This window comes from Microtus pennsylvanicus, chromosome 5 (assembly GCF_037038515.1).
Source record: "Microtus pennsylvanicus isolate mMicPen1 chromosome 5, mMicPen1.hap1, whole genome shotgun sequence".
NCBI lineage: Eukaryota > Metazoa > Chordata > Mammalia > Rodentia > Cricetidae > Microtus > Microtus pennsylvanicus.
In genome coordinates, this window is record NC_134583.1 from 78,324,971 (window position 1) to 78,344,378 (window position 19,408).

The 19,408-nt window shown below is 48.4% G+C and overlaps 1 protein-coding gene across 1 annotated transcript in view; it reads left to right on the top strand.

The window, feature by feature from the left end:
- Positions 1-19,408, top strand: part of Mgmt (O-6-methylguanine-DNA methyltransferase) — a 237,361-nt gene that overhangs the window by 34,983 nt on the left and 182,970 nt on the right. The window contains exon 2 of the mRNA XM_075974882.1: positions 17,207-17,343. Coding sequence (XP_075830997.1) covers positions 17,219-17,343 — 125 coding nt within the window. The 5' untranslated portion in view covers positions 17,207-17,218. The remainder of the gene's footprint in view (positions 1-17,206; positions 17,344-19,408) is intronic.

The following is a 19,408-nucleotide window of genomic DNA, read 5'->3' on the forward strand; positions in this document are numbered from 1 at the left end:
CCCATAAGCTTGGAGACTTGAACACCAGTCTTGCTGGGCATGGATATCTCTGGGGTCAGGATTCGAGATTAAAAGTCTCCAGCCACCTCCAGTTTGCACTCTGCTTTCTGTATGTGCCTGAAAATATGACATGCAAGCGATCAGCTTCCTGTTCCTGTTGTCATGCCTGCTGCTTGCTGCTCTGCCAACCCACCATGGAGGAGGACCCTTAGTCCACTGGAACCAGAAGCCAGAATAACCTTTTTCTTAAGTTACCCTAGTCAGGGTGTTTTATCATAGCTAGAACAGGACCTAACCCACATAGCTTCTCTCTTGGAAAACCTTGTGAATCAAAGCAACGAGCTGTGTTGTGCTAGGTGGAGTTACGCTTTGGGTTCTGATTGACTTGAGAGTGGAATGTGTTACAGGCGATGGAAAATAACAAGATCAGGATGACATTGAAGATAGGCTCTGTCTTCCATATGCCAGATGTGATACCTATCATTTACATGTCAGTAGCTCACACGGGTTTTGGAACCATCAGAGAGTCCCCCAGATTTCTGATACCCTCTGTTGAGAACTCAGGAGCTGCCACACCAGCTATGCTGTGACTAGATCAGCATCTTGCTTTCTAGGTGCTTCCTTGATGAGTGCCTACCTTTGCACCTGCTCACAGAGTGCCCCAGATGTCAGCCTAAGGTTGCCTGGGCTGGGCTCCCTGCATGCTCAGCCGGCACTCTGCCACTGAGCTCACCCCAGCCCTGTTTCTTTACAATTGTTCAGTATTACCTTCTGTCCATAGCTGATAAAGCCAACCCCTAAGTCTGTGGGTCTGGCTGTTTGTGTGTGCTTGTTCTTGCTCATGCTGACTTGCTCCCGTGTGTTTCTGGTTCCTTCACTATCCTGGACGTTGTAGTTGGATAACCGTTTGTTTTTATGAGCACACCAGGAAGCTTGCAGTGACTGTATGTGGTCCAGACTAGCTGTGCTTCCTTCGTGTGTCTCTGAGTACCCAACCCCACTGGGTTTCACGAAACATCCAGAAGCTTAGCAAAATCTGCCCTCCTCGTCGTTCGTTGTGCTTTAGTTCCTGAGGTCTCCGTTTGCAGAGTCTCTTCCTGAGACTAATGGTTCCCAGATGGGGTGGATTCATTCTCACTGGGGATGTTTTGAGCTGTATCATTTGAGGGATTGCTTTTGACATTCAGTGGTAGAGGCCAGGATGCCAGTAAACACCCAACTATGCATAAGACAACTTCCCCCATCCTTCGGCCTGGACAGAAAAGGATCTAGTCCCAGATGTTAACAAGCTGCAATTGAGACCATTCATTCTGTATGCATTCAAAGCTCAGCTGTCTCCCCGCCTGACTCCTACCTGTCTCCTTGCCTGTCTTGGGTGGAAGTCCTCTGGTGCTATCTTTGATTCCTTCTTTGTCTTAAACCCCTCGTTTCCCAGCAAGAGTTTTGCAGTTCTGTGAGTTTTCTGAAACTTCTGCCTCTCATTGCCTTTGTAGCTCTTTAGGGCAGGAGGGCTCATCCTCTGGTCTCAGAGCTCCTGCTGACCACTAAGCATTCACCTGGCCCCTTTACTTTCCTGATTGGCCCTTCTGATTGCCCGGGACTGGCTGCTAGGCCCTAGCCAGCCTTACCAGTTCCTTTGTTTTGTTTCCGGGAGTCCTTGTAGAACTGCATGGTCCCTGCTTTGCTTTGTGCTTTTATAATTTTGTTGTTGTTTTTGTTTTGTTTTTTGTTTTTACTTTTATCTACTCTCTTAAACGCAAATCATCTCTGAAAACTCCCTCTTCTTTGAAATGTCTTGGTCTTTAAATGTGGATATCTAGTTTTTCTGGTGATCCTTGTGGAACATGTTTCTTCGGGCCTTTAATTTGCAATATGGTAGTAGTTAAGATACTAGGTACCAGTCATCTCAGCATGTGCTCATGGCGTTGTCCCATCACGTCCTGAATAGGATTCCATTCTCCTCTCTGCAGTTCAGAGGCTGTGTGTCCTTGATTCTGCTGTTTGGGATCTCCAAGCCTCTATGTTCTCACTAAAATATGGATTCTAAATATTGTGGTGATTTGTGGTTTACAGTGAACTGTTGGGTGAAGTTATACCTGTAAGGATTAGGCAAGACAACCTGGGAAGAGACTTGTGAGGAAAAGATGGTAAGAGCCAGTGAGGACATGGGGGTGGGGTGGGGAAGAGCCAGTGAGGACAAGATGAGATGGGTCTTGGTTAGTATAGAACTATAATTATGAATTATCAGACCAGCAATGTGTGTTCTTATCCATTAGATCATGGTTTAATTTCTTGCAGGCAGAGGATATCATACTTGGTTGTTTTGTTTTATGTTCTTTTAATGTCGATTTAAACTTTCCCTCTCTCATGCCAATGGCAGACGGAGGCTAGAAATAGTGGGTCTTGTTTTATGGCGGGGTCCTAGTGTTTCTAATCAGGTTCTGGGCTGCCTGGATTATAGTTATCCCGGACTACACAGAAGTCGGTTACTGAGCCTGAGGCCAGGATCCTGGGGGCAGGGAGAGACTCTGATGGAAGAAATTCATTAGGTTGTCTGAGGTGTGGCGGGGGGGGGGCACACCTGATGGAGGAAATTAATTTGCTTGTTTGAAGTGGGGGGCCCTATTGAGCCGAGGATGTGGGCACACGCATGAAACTTTCTAGTTCTTTTCAATAACTGGAAAGTCTTAGTTCTGCCACCAGGGGAAGAAAGTCCTGGGAGTGGGCCCAGGATGGGGATTTATGACCCGAGCTCTCGGAAGCAGGCTTGCAGAGCCTCTGGTGAGTGGACCAAAATGACAAATGATTTCTGTGTAACTTTTTATTGTCCAGCCTCACACTGTATTTCTTTACACCCCGCTGTGTTTGCTAGTGTTTTGATTGTATTAGTTCCCTGTGAGATGAAGAAACCTTTCAGTCTCCCAAATAAATATGGATCTGCTTTCAATACATTTTATCTGTTAAACTTGAAGAACCTGGAAACAAGTCTAAAGCGCTTCTTTATATTCTTACTGTGTTTTAGGGTTTGAATTGAGATGAAACATTTACTAGGTCATGAGATGCAGGGTGGGATATTAAGTCCTAGGCAGGATTGGAGTGCCTTCTAGAAGTTATGTGAGCTGTTTGTTTTCTAGGAATCATCCTCCAGCTTTTCTCACTAAAATTGCCTTCTCTTGGATAGGGTAGTCTACTTTTTCCTTCTGATCCTATCTGCCCCAAAGCTTTAGGTGGCAATAACATTCCTATAGCAAAATATCACAGGGGTTGGATCCCAGATTTGCAGTGAAGAAGGTGTGATGTTAGTATTGATTGCCAAGTTGACAGGGTCTGGTGTCATCTGTGAAACACATTCCTGGGTATGTGTGTGAGAGAGATTTTTCAGCTTGGGTTGAATGAGGTGGGACGACTTGGCCTGCGTGTGGGTGGCATCTTCCTTATGGCCCCAGACTGAATTAAAAAAAAAAGAGAGAGGTGACTGTCCTGTCTGTGGAGACCTGATATGTCACGTCCCTGCCATTATACTTCCCCATCATGATTGACTGTCCTACCTTCAGACTGTGAGCCAAAGCAAACCCACCACTCTTTTTAAATGGACTCTGTCAAGTATTTTGTCACAGCACTGAGGAAAAATAGCTAATACAGAAGAATATTTCAAGTGAATCTAGCTGCCCCATCATCTTCAGCCTTCAGAAGCCACAGGGCATCCACAGCAGCCCTTGGATGGATGGTAAGATGGTTGGCTTTAAATAACAGTTTCCTGCCTTAGACTCACCTGAGCAGGGAGGGATACCCGAAGAGTTGTCGTGATTGGTGATTGATGTGGAAGGACGCAGCCTGCTGTGTACAGGTGGGATGGGGTTCACAGGGATCTGTGCAGTTGGGTGGACGGCGGTGTATTAGAAAGCTAGTTGAACAATCCAGAGAACAAGCCAGCAAGTCGCCTTCTGTGTAGATTCCTGCCCTGACTCTCCTCAGTGATGGACTTTGACCTGGAAGTGTAAGCCAAATACACTTTTCATGCCCCAAGCTGCTTTTGGTCATGGTGTTTATCACAGCAGCAGAAAGTAGGCTAGAACAAGTGGCAAGTGGAGGGTGCAGTGTAGGGGGTGGGCGGAAGGGGGAGCTGCAGTGTAGGGGGTGGGTGGAAGGGGGAGCTGCAGTGTAGGGGGTGGGCGGAAGGGGGAGCTGCAGTGTAGGGGGTGGGTGGAAGGGGGAGCTGCAGTGTAGGGGGTGGGCAGAAGGGGGAGCTGCGGTGTAGGGGGTAGGCAGAAGGGGGAGAAAGTAGTGGGTTGGGAGTGGAGGAAGGAACAGGACAGTAGGAAGGAAGTTAGTGACCATCAGGTGACCTTCAGGCCAAACACTGCTTATTAGGAGGTAAGGATCAGGTTTGGAGCTTTCTGAGGGGAAGCCACATGTGCCAGAATGAGAGGTACAGGCTTCTCCGGGGACTTATGTCATGAAGCGAGAATTTGGCTACCTCTTACTTACTTGTATGAAATAATCTGTAAAATGAGATCAGTTATTTCCAAAGAGCAGGTCTGAGGGTTAGACCCCAAAGCTCTTGTGCAAGTTCACTGTGAAGCCAGGAGTTCTTGCCTTTAACAAGGCTTCTGTTTGGTTTTTTTGTTCCTGTTGGGTTGAAATTTTCACTTTCCTGTATGAGATGTTTATTACTGCTACGCAAAAGTGTCTGGAATAGATATTGCTTTAAGCTGCGGGATAAAGTTCCCTCTCTCGATGGTTTAATTTTTATTGCGTTCCCATAGTGTGTTGCTGTTGTTCACATGACACTCATGGCAGTGTCTGCCCCCGGAGACCATGCTCAAAATTGCATCTGCCCGCACTCCTGTGCACAGTGCAACGCAGCTCGCGCTCCCCCACGCTCCATTGGCCCTCTCTCTTTTTGTTTGCCTGGCACATTAATGTTGCCTTGCCCTCCTGTATGACTTCTGTAGAAGTTTTCTTTTAATCAAAGGAGAAGGCCGTGTTGGTTAGGGTGGACCTAGTCTTCAGCAGAGTGCTGTGGAAATACCATATTTCCCTCTCTCAACTTTTCTCTCTCACTCTCTGCACAACACATATCTTAGGCAGAGAGAGCACTGGACCTGGTGTGTGGTACTGTGCCCCATGTGGAAAGATACCCCATTCTGATCCTTCTTCCTAGACGGTGCTGAGGAGCAGGAGGAGGTGTGTGCTGGCTTCGGGTCTGTGGGTGGCGGGAGGAAGACCATCTGCTGAGTTGATGTTGTACAGTGTGGCAGGACTATGTCATGGCACAGCACTTGCCAGGAGGGCCTGCAAGTGCCCTTCAGAGAAACCATGGCTGATGACAAGCACAGGCAAGGGGCAGTTCTTAGGAAAACCCTAGATTTTGTTGGGCAAGAGTAGGTGAAGCATTGGGACTTTGGAAGTATGGCTGACAGTTGAAAGGAGTGTCTCCACGTATGTCCGCTTCTAAGGATTCTGTCCACATCAGCCAGAGGCAGAAGCACTCACCCCTTGGTGGTAGCTAACCCAAGTGTGCCATGTTTATGTGATGAGATTTTCTTTAGCCTTAAAGATTAGAGTTAGCCATTATAGCATGGGTGAGCCTAGAAGATACCACGCTCAGTGACAAAGCCAGAGATGAAAAGGCAGGTACTTACTGTAGGAGGGCTCTTCCATGACGGCCCAGAGCACGCAAAGTTAGGGAGTCAGGACTGTGGTGCCCAGGCTACCTGTTGTCGAGGAGATCTGGCATCACCTGGGCATGAAGAAGTTTGGAACATGGACAGAGGTGATGACAATATGTGTTGAGGTTGTTTAATACTTGTGAATTAGTATATCTACAAAATGGTTAGCATGATGTATGTGTGTGTGTACATATCTGCATTTTGTCACAATACAAACTTGTATTTCCTATTTTGAAATGGAAGATTTGTCTAGAAAGTTATATCTAATGGACTTGATACTTAGCACCAGTCAACAGTATGGAAGTCTCTTGAACAAGATAGCTGTCTGAACCCCAACTTCATCCCTGTAGGTACTCTGTGAGGTTATAGTTCCCTCCTCCAGTGGAGGTCAGTGGGGGTCTGTAGGGGAAGGGATTCCCTGCAGGGTACTGGTCCTCTGGAGGACGTTGGGGTCTGTGAGAGTAGGTGTCTCCTGGAGGCACTGGGACTCTGTGGGGTCAGGGTTCTCCTCCTACAGGGCACTGAGGGCAGAACACTCTCTAGAATTTCTCCAAGATACCCTGGCCTTGGGCTCGTTGTGGGAAGACCACGGGAGTGGAAACATCTCCACTTTGTAAAGGTGTCCCCGAGTGAGAGAAAGTGACAGCCTGGTGAATGCCATGGGGACTTTTGTCTCTCTCTCTCCCTAAGTAAGTTGGAGAGCACGTTCTGTCTTCCTGGTGCAGATGCCTCCCGTGCCTGTGTGCCCTGCTGCAGCTGGTGTTTCAGGTCCCTCTGAACGTTTGTGTCCTTGTGCGGAAATCCAGCATAGTAGTTTAAAGAAGCAATCACATGCAAAGCTTTTTACCACTGAAGTCTGGCTTCTTCTAATTCAAGTTATCTTTGAAATTAACACTGCACGGTCTGTAAGGTTTTCCATTGGTAAATCTTGTCTGAAGAATGTGATTTCTACAGTAATGGAGATAAAAATGCTGTTAGGTTTTGCAGTAATGCCTCAAAGTTTACATTTTTTTGTTAGTTTTGAAATATCCTATTGGGGTTTCCCTTCTGATAGTGAGGATAGGTTAGTGTAAGGGAGAGATAATTAACATTATTCAATTACCTGAACTAAGATGGGGTATAGCTTACGGATAATTTTGTAGTGATCTCTATTTCCAAGAAAAATATTTGCTTACTACTTTAGTCACCGTGTCATTTGCTGATAAAGTTACAGGTTGGTCTGTTTTTATTCCTATGTAGATGCTGTGTATGATTGTGGTTTTTATGTGTCTCTTTCCCACATAAATAGCAACTATCTCAAATCAAAAAGCATAAGACAGTTTTTTTTCTACATTAAACATTAAACTTTTCATTTAAAGCACTAAAACCCCTCCTCATCTGATCTGATAGCTCCATCCCGTTTGCATACAGTGAATGGCAGTGTGAACGTTGGTGTCTCCCGGGGTTCATATGTTGAAGGGGAACCTCTAAGGTGACAGAATGGAGACCAGGCCTTTGGGAGGTGAAAGGTCACAAACTGCTGCTCTCAGGATGGGGTTGGTACACAGATGAAAGAGTCCCTAAAGTGGGTCCCCTTCTTACATACGAAGGCACATGGGAAGGGAACACGGATGGGAAAATGAGCCCTCACTAGACCCCAAGTTTGAGGGTACCTTAACCCTCAAATAACTCCCTGCAGAATTGGGAACTCAGTTGATTATGAGCGTCATTCCCTGGGGTTTTGTTAAGGGCACAGACAGTGTGTCCCACCCAGAGGTGCCTAGACGCACACCATTGCCGGAGCTGGTCAATGATCCACTCTGACTGTAGCTAGCAGTCTACCAAAGCCTGAGGAGGGACTGGGATTGGTTCTTCTCTATCTTTTGGCTTCCTGTAGCAGCTGGGGGACAGAGGGACAGTTGAGGACAGGGACAGAAGAGATTCAGGAGGATACGCTGTCTGTCATCCAGTAGCAAACCCACCAGCAGAACTTCCTATGAGGTCTTCTCGGAAAGACATGTGCAGGGCAGGTGTGTGGTCCAAAGCCCTTCCTCCCCTGGGTGCCAAGGCCCCTGTCAGGAGCAGCATCCATGGTTGTGACGCACCCATAATTCGGAATAGGTAAGGTTCCATGTTGCATATTCCATTTCTGTTGTCCTAAGTAAGAAGAAGTTCACAACTGACTGTTTCTATCCATGTCCAGATGTCCACTCTTTCTCCAGGTAGATGCATTTTTCATATACCTCAGGTCTGTTTGAATGATATCTTCCTTTAAGTTTTCCAGTCTTTAAATAGGACGGGTTGTCTTTGTCACCTGTAGAGAGAATGGGACTCTGTTCAGAGACTGTTGTAGCTGACATGTGGTTCTAGAACACTTATGTCTTGTTGTTTTAGGAAGTATCTAACTGTAGTAATACTAGCGGCGGGGCTGCGTCCCCAGCACCCCGGTCGCCTGGCTAGCTTCTGCTTCGAAATAACAACACACAAATTGTATTCATTTAAACACTGCTTGGCCCTTTAGCTCTAGCCCTTACTGGCTAATTCTGATATCCCAATCAACCCATCTCTAATAATCTGTGAGCACCAGTCTTACCGGGAAGATTCTAGCCTACGTCCATCCTGGGTCGGAGCTTCATCGCGTGTGTCTGCCCGGGAGCGGGGCATGGCTGGGGCATGGTGTCTCTTCTGGGGCGTCTGCTCCCGAGAGGAGAGCTGTTGAGTCTGAGCTCACTTCCTCTTCCTCCCAGCATTCTGTTCTGTTTTCTCCATCCACCTGTGTTCTAACCTATGAGGGCCAGCCAAGCAGTTTCTTTATTTTTTTAACCAATGACCTTCCTCCATCATCTAACCTCTTTGTAATCTTAACTGGGGGATCCAAATAAGAGGACACTCTCTTCTGGCTATGGGTGAGTTGTGGCAGGTCATCCTGGGTGCCCCGTCTGTTTGAGGAACGTGTAAGATACATATGGTCTTGGATCCAGTGCCCACATTCTGGTTCCATACTCTAAGATGATGGAACCCCAGCCTTTTTCATCCTGTGACATGTACATCCTTTCTCTGACATCACTTCCCCCCCCCAAATACATTCTGTTTTATATATGAAACCTGAAAATACCTTGTAAAATTTAAAATTATGCACCACACATGGGAAAATGCTAAGGTTTTTATATGCTTCTCTCTGTGTATAGATCTGTTTGCATGGCGGCAACTGACTTTGGGGAGGAGTGACACTCTGCACAGGTTCTCAACATGGGGAAGAAGCACGATGAGTCTGTCCACCACGGACTGTCTAGATTACCCCGCCAGAGACCTATTGACTGATAGGTCACCTCAGGAACCCAAGAACCTATGCTATGATGTCATTTTTCTGTAAACCCTGAACTATAATAAATTACGTTTAACGGTTGTAATTAAGACTTTAGACTGTGAAACTATCCGAGGGAGGAAGGACCTGTCTCTTTCTCTAGAGAAGAAATTAATTGCTAGAGTGTATGGTCTTTGAAGAATTTACTGTAAGATAAAAGACTGGGGTTTTATTCTTGCATTTATTAGTGTTTAATCAAACAGAAAGTGCACTTTTGGTGTGGAAATCTTGGCTTCGGCAGCAGGATTAGACTGAATTATTGTTCAAAGAGCAAAAGGTATGGAATTATATGTTCAAGTTATCAAGCCGTTGATCGGCTCTGAGTATAATGTAACTAATTTAGAACATGAAATCTCTTGCAGTGTGACTGGAGTCTTGGGTTAATCACTTGGCAGTGAGTGCGTTTCCGAGGCAGGGTGGACTTAGGGCACGGTGGTGGCTGTCCCTCAAAGAGTAAGCTGGGCCTGTCAGGGCCTAGTGTGGTCATAGTCACTGAGGTCGTCTGGAGATCAGGCTCTTCCATTTAGGATCCCAAGTCATAAATGATTGCAGGATCTGTTCCCAGAATCCCCTGCTGCAAAACCACTGAGAACTTTGTTATTAAGGGCAAGAGGACTTAATTTTACTGACGTGTATACTAGGGATACAGGTGGCAGCCAGTGGCTTTGCCTCCAGTTTTCAGACCTTTCCACCAGGAATGGAGGAAACTCAAGAAAGTTAGGGACCTTGTTGAGGGATAACCTGGAATTCACGTAGCTGTGGGAGAGAGACAGATTGGAGAGCCTCACAGGCAGCCACTTGAGGTAACTGGGGCTTGTAGATAAGAGACGTGTGCCGCTGGGCTCTGGGGCCTGAGTGATAGTTGGCTTGGTGGGTCGGGAGGGAGAGGAGCTAGCTAGTGGCTTGGACTGTGCAGACACGGACAGGCCTGGGTACTTCACTGAGGTCCTTGGATTCAATACCAACAGGACCGTGTACACTTGACCATGCCTTACCTAGAGCTCTAGGCAAGGACCTCTCCCACAACCCAGGAGCTCTAGGTAAGGCATGGTCAAGTGTTACAAGAGTCACCTAAAGCTAGTGGAAGATGGCAAGCCCCTTGAGGTGTGATTCCAGACAGCAGATCTGAGTTTGGCCAGCCCTACGTGGCCTTCAAGTACTTCCTGGTTTTGCAGAACACACCCTAGTGGTGCTGGGGAGTAGGCACCTTGCAGAAGCTGCAGAAGAGAGGGGAAGAGGAAGGTTGCCATGTAACTTCTAGTACCCCCTTTATCAGGCAGTAGAAAGTGTGTGCATGGCTATCCCAAAGCTGTGCTCCTGTCCTACCTTGGCATATTGCTGGGGATTGACCAGTGAAGGCTGCGATAGACCCTGCCGTGGAGGCACAGACTAGCCAGTGTCACTGTTCCCAGGAGCCCATGGCATCAGGCTTGGTTATTGAGCTTGGGGTGTGCATTCTAGTGGGCCCCCAGTTGTAGCTGCCTCCATGGTGAGTCATCTGGCTCGGAGCCCCGTGTTCTTCATAGAACCCTATCTGTAGTGGTGAAGGCCGGCAGGCAAGTCACATGAGCCTGCATCCGCAAGGTCTCTCCTGGACATGGGTGATTTTAACCAGCCTTGCCATCCAGCAGAGGGTAGAAATGTGTTACCCATGCCACAATTCGATAAGGATTTCCCAGTGATGAGGCAGCAGAGACTCCTTCTCCCTGTGTGGGACAGGACTCCCCAGCTTTAGCACCCTCCTAATTGGGAAAGGTCATGTCTCCTTCAGACCTCACTCTGCCCATTCTCCCCGCCAATTTCCAAAGCAGCCGTTAACTTCCCGGCTGGCAAAGCACTGTAGGGTGGGAACTTTGTGCTGTGACACATTTAAGCTGAAGCATCCCGAGTCATGGCAACCGTAAGAGCTGACACTTCATGTCGAGCACCAGCCTGCCACCCTTTTTCCTCCTGACAGCCTGTCATACGTAGCTCTGTCGTTAGTGGGACCTGAAGTGCTAGTTTCCCAGCCCATGAGGAATATGCTGTTGGCAGCGTGAGATGTGTGGCCACATGGGGTGACCCTGGGTGCACCCCATCCCAGCAGATCAACCAGCCAGGGAGCCTCCTGTTCTCCCCACGAGAGGCTTCATGCTATCAAGCTCTAGTGGGGGGGAATTTCAAATGGAAGAAACCTAGGTATTTTCTCATTTTTTTTTTTCCCACAGCAAACTATAAAGGAGTCGTTCTTGATCAGGACAGAAATTCAGAGTGTTAAAACGGGACTCAGGAATGCCTCGGGATCTGGGCATCTTGGGTTCTGAGTCAGCCATTCCTGAGTTGTCTTTGTGGATCTCCAGGCGTGTCCTGGCCAGGTTTCCGAGGAGACAAGGCTTCTCAGGTCTCACGGGGTTTGGATGCCCTCTTCTATGGAGTCTGACTCTATCCTGAGTTGTCAGGGCGTGGAGTTCTTCCTTCTGATTATTTTCTTTTACCCCAGGAAAAGCAACATTTTAAAACACTGCAGTCCTGCTGGCCTGTGAGGCTCGTGAGAGGAGGGGCTGAGCAGGACTCCAGATGCATCTTGGGACCAGGAGTGTGTGAGGCCCTGGGTGCTGGGGGTTAGGGTAGACTGCCTGTGGCAGAACTCCCTGCCATGCACAGGCTGTTTAGGAGAGAGTGGAAACATCGATTTCCCCATTCCCAGGTGTCTCTTGGGCCCTGCTAGGGGAGGAGAAAAGTGGGGAAAGTGGGCACTCTGCTGAACCTGGTGCCCCTTTGAGCATAGGAAAGACAGATCAGCAGGAGTCTTAAAGCCAAAAGATAGTTGGCTGTCAGTCTTCCTTCCAGAGCTGTTATAAGGAAGCCCAGGTTCAAACCAGAGATTTTAGGGTCCTTGTCTTTCTTGAGGTCCAGTATCTTTGGAGGAACTCAGTCCCACACACAGCCTTGCTGGCCAGTGACTCCAGGGCCTGGGGTCCTAGGAGGAGGGGCAACTGTCTGCCATAGGCTGGGCTGCTTTCCCTACAGGGCAGCAGGGGGTGCTGTGGAAGGTCCCTCATAGGATGTGCCTCACTGCCCAGGCCTCAGGCCTCGGTCACATTGACTGGGAAGGCTGGGGTGAAGGGTGCTGTCAGCCTGTCATTCATACGCCTGTGGAGAAGTGTCCTGCTCTTCGTTCCGAGATTCTTGCTGGAGGTCTGGATTCATTGGTCTTTGCAATCTAGCTTCCTCTGCGTATGCTGATTGAGCAGTCAGCTGGCAGAGTGGCATGCTCCGTCTAATGATAGTGACTGCTTGCCTCACTGTGGATTTCAGACTGGATTTCAGCTTCTGATTCTAGGAAATTACATAGGGCCTAAGAAAGAACTTTCCCCGTCATTTCTTGAAGATGATGTCTGTAGAGAAATCCTGTCTCAAAAAACAAACAAAAAACAAAACAAAGAAAAAGCCACGTTATGTCTGAGCAGAGGTTTACTTAAAGCACCCAGGATTTGGGTCTGATGCTGCCCACAGGGAGTCCCATTTTACCATTTCAAATGTGATTTTCCAGCTCTGTGTAGACAGGCGCCTTGGGAGGCAGAGGCAGGTAGATCTCTTGAGTTTGAGGCCAACCTGGTCTACATAGTGAGTTCCAGGACAGCCATGGCTACAGAGAGACCCTTCCTTCAAATAAAAAAAAAATTAAAAAAGTGAGTTTTGGTATAGAAATGCCTCTTCTCTATGAGTAACTAGGTAGAAGCTAAGAACTCTTAGCCCATGATTGTGACTCTGCAGCCCCACTGGGACACTGAGTCCCTGTCCTGCAGGAATGTGAGCAGGTGCAGAACCTCTTGGGTAGCCCCCGAAGGAAACAGGTACTGGAACGCTTTCAGCTAGACACCTTTCCATGCTGGGTTCTGCTCTCCCATACCCGTTTCCAGTTAGAGGCAGAGGTGGTTTAGCTGAGCTGCTTCAGTGGATAAACAGTCGCAGCTGCCGTCTGGAAAGGGGTTTCATAAGTGCTTGAAGTTCTGGGGGAGTTTGGGAACAGTCTGCTAATTCTGTTCACATGCACACTTGCTGCACTTAGCTTGATCTGCTACACACACACACACACACACACACACACACACACACACACGGGGGGGGTGCTGATTTTTCTCTCTGCTGCCTAATCTTGCTGGCTCCCACTGTGAGAGGAAGAAGCAGGCTCTTCACTTATCTGCTCCTGTTCAGTTCCAGGGAGGCACCTGTGTGACATTTGGGGCTGGAAACTGGACTTTAAGTGTGATTTCTAAGTGTAGACGGTACCAGTTTGAATCTAGAGACCTTGGTTTGCAGACCAGCGAACAAGTCCTAACCTGTTATTTAGGTGACGGGATTCTTTAATGAACGTAGGTCTGAGCTGCTTCTGGGTTATAACTACACGGGTTCAGTCTGCCTCAATTCTTAGCTGCCAAGGCTCTGGGTGTTGGAATGTTCTTCCCCATTAGAGTGCCAGCTACCAAAAAGGGTTGTTGCAATACACCTTATAGTTTCACACCCTGAACCTCTCGACAAGCTTGAGACGAGGAACAGGATACAGCCAGAGGATAGTTATGAACATGGCAGCCTCTTCCTCTGGAAAGTGTTGTGATGGTTCGGTATTTGTCAACTCTCCACAACCTCCAGTCACCTGGGGAGAAGCTCACAGTGAGGGATTGGCCAGAGAAGACTGGCCTGTCGTCTGTGGAGGATTGTACTGACTGTTGATGGATGTGGGATAACCCACTGTGGGCGGGACCATCCCCTAGTTTGGGGCCCTGGACTTGATGAGAATGAGCTGAGCATCAGGTGTGCATGCATTCATTTTTTCCACTCTTGATTGAATATGGGTAGCTGCTTTCATTCCTGCCTTGATCCCCATGAAGTGATGGGTCTTAACCCGGATTGTAAGGATCAGGTGACGTGAATGCATGGTTTGCTCTCTTCTGGGATTTCCCTGTACCTATTGCTGAGGTGGATATGGGAGCTGGGGACTAATTCTGCTTCTGGTGCTTCCTTCCTAGCCCCCTGTTGGCTGGGAAACCTTATGGGACCTTTGTGTTGTTCCCCACTGACTTTGGCAGGACCTGAGGTTTGATCCTGTCCCTGTTGTCCCTCTCAGACTAGCAGAGCACCTACTTCCTACACCCCTGGCTTCTGGCAGGCCTGGGCCTGCTCCTGAGAGTCGCATGGAAACACTTACTGGAGAAGGTTCAGTGCAGCAGCGAAGACAGTTCTGGAAGGCCTGGTGAGGTGGAGCAGAGAGGGAAGGGAGCTGCTGCCCGTGGGTCCCTGGCTTTTAATACCTTGGTGGGAACTGGCCTCTGGCGCCAGCTGCTTAGTTCAGAACATTGCTATTTAAACGCCCTTCATGTTAAAGGGAGAGATGAAAAGAAATTCACTTCATTCTTCAGAGGTCTCCAAATAGCCGTGGAAAATCGATTCTTTTTCTGCCACCAATTAATGTCAGCCCCTCTTGTGGCTTTTGGTGGATGCCACAGTGATGATGCGGGGAATGTAGGTACAGGAGCCACACTCTGGGTTCTGTGCCAAGTGGAGAGCTATAATTAGCCCAGCTGGGTTCTGGACCAGCCACGGGGATATCCCATGTAGGTGACTTAACCAAGCTACTGTGCCTAGGACTGCCATCCTTGGAGAACTGCAGGATAGAGTATGCGCGCATTTCCTGTGGCGACTGCTGTCAGCAGACACTCAAAGTAAGTAGGCTGTTGGCGGCTGAAGAAATGGCTCAGTGGTTAAAAGCCCTTGCTGCTTTTCCAGAGGACTTAAATTCTGATTCTGGCATCAACATTGTTGGCTCACAAGCACCCGTTGCTCCAGCTCAGGGGGATTTGACACTATCTTTTGTGCACTTATGTGCACGTGCACATAAGCACAGATATAAAATATTGGGTTACTGGAGCCACCATAGCTCCTTGGGCCTGATTCTAACGGGTGTACGCCTCTGAGTCTCCCCAGTTTTGCATTCAGAAGCTTGGACCCTGTATGTTTGGATTTGACTGGGATATTGGTTATACCAGGTGTATGCCCATGTGTCCAGATAGCAGCCTTCAAGATGGCAAGCCTGAGTTCTTGTGTTCAGGATAGCTTGTTTCATCTTCCATCAACTTGAGCTTGTGCCCTGCGAGTTTCGTATTTACCCTGCAGTCAGTGGGCTGTTTCCAGAGTGGGTGTTACAGAAGCCGCATATGGACAGGAGGGGCCTCTGTAAACTGTGACAAGTGGCCTGAGGCTGAGATCCCCCAGCAGGCTCATACCCTGAGGCCCTGGAGGAGAGAGAGCCCTTTGAAATTCTTGCCTTGTGTTTAGGAAGTGGGGTGCTGTGCAGGGAAACTTTGGGGCATGATGCTAAGGCCGGAGTATTATTTGGGAATGCCTTGTCTTGTTTGGGAAGCGTTGGTTCTGGCCAGGCTGAAGGGGAGAGGAGAAGTGGGGAAAGCAGTGGTGTCAGAAGCATGTGAATGGCACAGAAGATCCCAGGAAGCACCAGGCAGCACAGAAACCTAGCGGACAGGCAGGAGAGGATGCAAAGGGATACTGCACGTGGGGATAACCTGTAGCTTGGGGATTGCTGCAGTGGGGTATATGGACCTTGGAAGGGTCAGCAGACCTCTTTTGTTGAGGTCCAAGGATAGGTGTGGTGGGCTTTGGAGGTCACCCTGCTTCTGTCACAACTTGGCAATAGAAAAAAAAGCAGCCATGGACTGTAGGTGAACGAAGGTGGGGAGGGTGTGGCCATGTTCTGACAATGCCTGTTTTGTAAGTACACACACACACAGAGATACATACATACATACATACAGAGAGACAGACAGACAGACATAAAGACAGAGAGATGGGGGGGGACTTGGAATGGAGGCAGTGTCAGCCAGATGTGGATGATAGGCTATGGCTTTTGACCATGTTCTGCCCCTGGAAGTCATCAGCAATTGACTTGTTCTGTATAGTCTATATGTTCCCAGGTGAGGCCTGTGTCATTCACTGCATTGTGCCCCAATGAAATGGGGCGAAGGAGCTAGAAATACCAGGATCCAGTGTTTGGGAAGCTCAGGTGCATGAGGGTGTGACCTGGGAAGGAATTCTAGGAGATGGATAAGCCATGATGCATTCTGTAATAACCCACGCAAAGTAGATCATTCTGGGAGGGTGCTGACTGGGCACGGTAAATGGAGGTAGTTCTAGGCCAGAGAAGCAGAGGCAGCAAGCCATCTCGCTCAAGCCTGGGGCCAGGGGCACCAGGTTCCTTAGTAGTGTGTGTGTGGGGGGGGGGGGGCTCTGGAAATCATTGGTGGATAGGAAGGGAATGAGAGTCCTCCTTTCCAGGAGTCAGACAAGGAATTTGGAAGGAAAAGGAGTTTGAAGGGAGTACAAAAATACCCCTTGTAGCTTTTAGCTCTTTGGCATCTGCAGTTTCTGCTGAAGTCAAGTTTGCTCCTCTTCATGGCCTCATTCATTCACGGTCCATCCACCTGCTGACACAGGTGTCCTGTGTCCCCCCTGGGCCAGGTCTCATCCCATCATTTTCTATGACACATTTCATACATGTTCCCATGTCTCTCTCATTATTTTAAATCTGTCATATAAAGATGAAACTAAACCTGGCGCAGGCTGGACAAGTGGTCTGCCCCTCCTGCTCCACCCCAGCCCCTCCTGCTCCACCCCAGCCCCTCCTGCTCCGCCCCAGCCCCTCATGCTCCGCCCCAGCCCCTCCTGCTCCACCCCAGCTCCTCATGCTCCGCCCCAGCCCCTCATGCTCCGCCCCAGCCCCTCATGCTCCACCCCAGCCCCTCATGCTCCACCCCAGCCCCTGCTTCACTTACCGATGTGCCTTATTCACAATATGGAATAGTCTTTCTCGTAGTCATCTTAGCCAAAGCTTGTTGAGTTTCAGGTAGTTTAAAAAAAAAAAATCTTACACTAGTTCAGCCTCCTCCAAGTCTGCTTTAGTTAAGGACAGCAGGGAGAAATAGAGGCATTGTAATTTTAGAGGACCAAAGAGAAGTAGGCACTAGTTGGGTGACCCCGGTTATTGTGGAAAGTGGCTGTATTATAAAAGTAGCTTATGATTAAATCCCAACAGGAGGGGAAGCTTTGGAACCTGTTTTCTGTGTTAAGTAACCAGTGCTTCTATCGTGCTTTATAAATGACCACTTCCTTCCTCGACTTAAAAATTGCTTCTCTCTAGGAACTTGGCAGAATGGCTGAGACCTGCAAAATGAAATACACAGTGTTGGACAGCCCTTTGGGGAAGATGGAGCTGTCTGGCTGTGAGCGGGGCCTGCATGGGATACGATTCCTCCATGGAAAGACCCCAAGCACTGAGTAAGTGTGGGCAGTAAGCATGGGCACCACGTGAGTGGCCGGTGCTGAAGGCAGGAACCAGCAGGAGCCCTGGATCTTTTCCACTGGTCACGGGGTAATACAGAGCCTGGTGCCACCAACCATAAACAGAGCATCTCCGAAAGCCATCTTTGAGCTGTGGTGTCTTTGGCAACTCATATATTATTGCCCAGTAATTTGGACTAGCTCATAAGTCCTGGGGGCATGACTTTGATGGGAGCTTTCAGGCATTTGATTCATGCATTTGTTTGCAGAGGTGTTGAATTCTGTGAACAGTGAGCGTGTGTGTGTGTGTGTGTGTGTGTGTGTGTGTGTGTATCTGTGTCTAAGTGTCTCCCTGTGGATACACATGTCTGTGTGTGCCTATGGAAGCCAAAGGTCAGCCTCGGGTGCTTCCTACCTTGTTTTTTGACACAGAGTCTCTCATTGGCCCGGAGCTCACTCATTAGGCTAGGTTAGCCAGTGAGCAAGCCTCGGGGGGGGGGGGTTTGCCTGTCTTTACTTTGCCAGCATAGGGATTCCAGGCAAGTGCCACAGTGCCAGCTTCTCACATGGATTCTCCAGCTCTTCACGATTATAAAACAAGCATTTACTGACGGAGCCATCTTCACCACCAACGTTGAACACTTTGGTTCTTGAACACATGATATACAGGCATGAACAGGTCTCTCAATCATGTGACTTACCTCAGAGGTTTTAAATCGAGCCTGGCAGGGTCTGTCAGCCACTTCTCCCTGGTCCAGATCGTTGGCTCTGTTGGGGCACTCTGCTGCTTCCTGGAGGTGGCACCAGGCCAGGAGTGATCACTGCTAAGGTGCAGAAGGAGTCTTAACCAGGTCACTGCAGAGCACAAGGTCCTTGGAGAACATGTGTTCCTCTATGCATCGTCCTTACCACCTTTTTCTAATTGTAAAGAAAACAAAAACAAATTGGAAGCACTCCCGAACATCTCGTTCTAAAATGTAGCACTGGACTTCCTTCCTCTCTTCCTCTGTTTGCTGGCCAGGAATGGCAACATTAAAATGGCAATTCTTGTTATTTCTGAGAGGAGAAGAAAAAAAAACGAAAAAAAGAGAAGAAAAAGCACCAACTCCTATGCTGGGTGTTTGTCTTAACTGGCTAATAAACACAATGCCAAGAACATTAGATAAAGAAAATACATAAGAAACATAAAAATTGATTTTAATGGACCCCTGTCAGAGACAGCCATAATGAGCATTGTTTGGTAATAAATTCCAGCGTGGCCCTCCCCAGCCAGCTCCTCCTGTAGAGCCATAGTGCTGCAATCAATATCGTCTTTAAGACTTCAGGACTGAAAAATAAGCAAACCTTTGAACTGCGGGAACAGGCTCCTCTCAGTTTCTGTGAGAACCATCTGGCTGTGGTGCTCAGAAAATCACAGGCACCAAATAATTTGTAGGGCAACTGTCACTTTGTCTCTTAGCATGCTCAGTAGCTCCATAAATCACAGAAATTATGCGTTGGCTTCTTTTGGAGAAACAGTAAAGCGCTCCTTCCTGTAAATTTGGGGAAGAAAATGTAAAAAGCAGGCATTATGAGATATATTTAGGGGCTGGAGAGCTGGCTCCGTGGTTAAGATCCTGTCCTGCTCTTGCACAGGACTCGAGTTTGAGTCCCCTGTGTCAGGTGGCTTACAACTGCCTGTGATCCCAGCTCCAGGGGATCCAGTGTGTCTGCCCTCAAGGGCACCTGCCCTCATGTGGACAGCCTCCTCCTCCTCCACAAATACACATAGTTCATTTTTTAATTCTTGAAAATGGTATATTTGTGTAAGTATGTCTTATAGATTGTGGGAACTGAACAAAGAGGCTGAGTTAGGATTAGATTGGACCGTGGAAACAAGAACCCCGTAGTGGAGCTGCCGCTGGCTGCCCTCAGACACGGGCACTTGTGTGTAGATAGCGAAGGCCAGGCTGCCCATGTTGGGATTCTGGCAGTCCATCTCCTCCTAACCATTCTCCCCGTTCCCCACTTAGGCCCTGCCTGAGGCTGCAGGCCTGCCCACCAGTGAAGGGGAGAAGGCTTG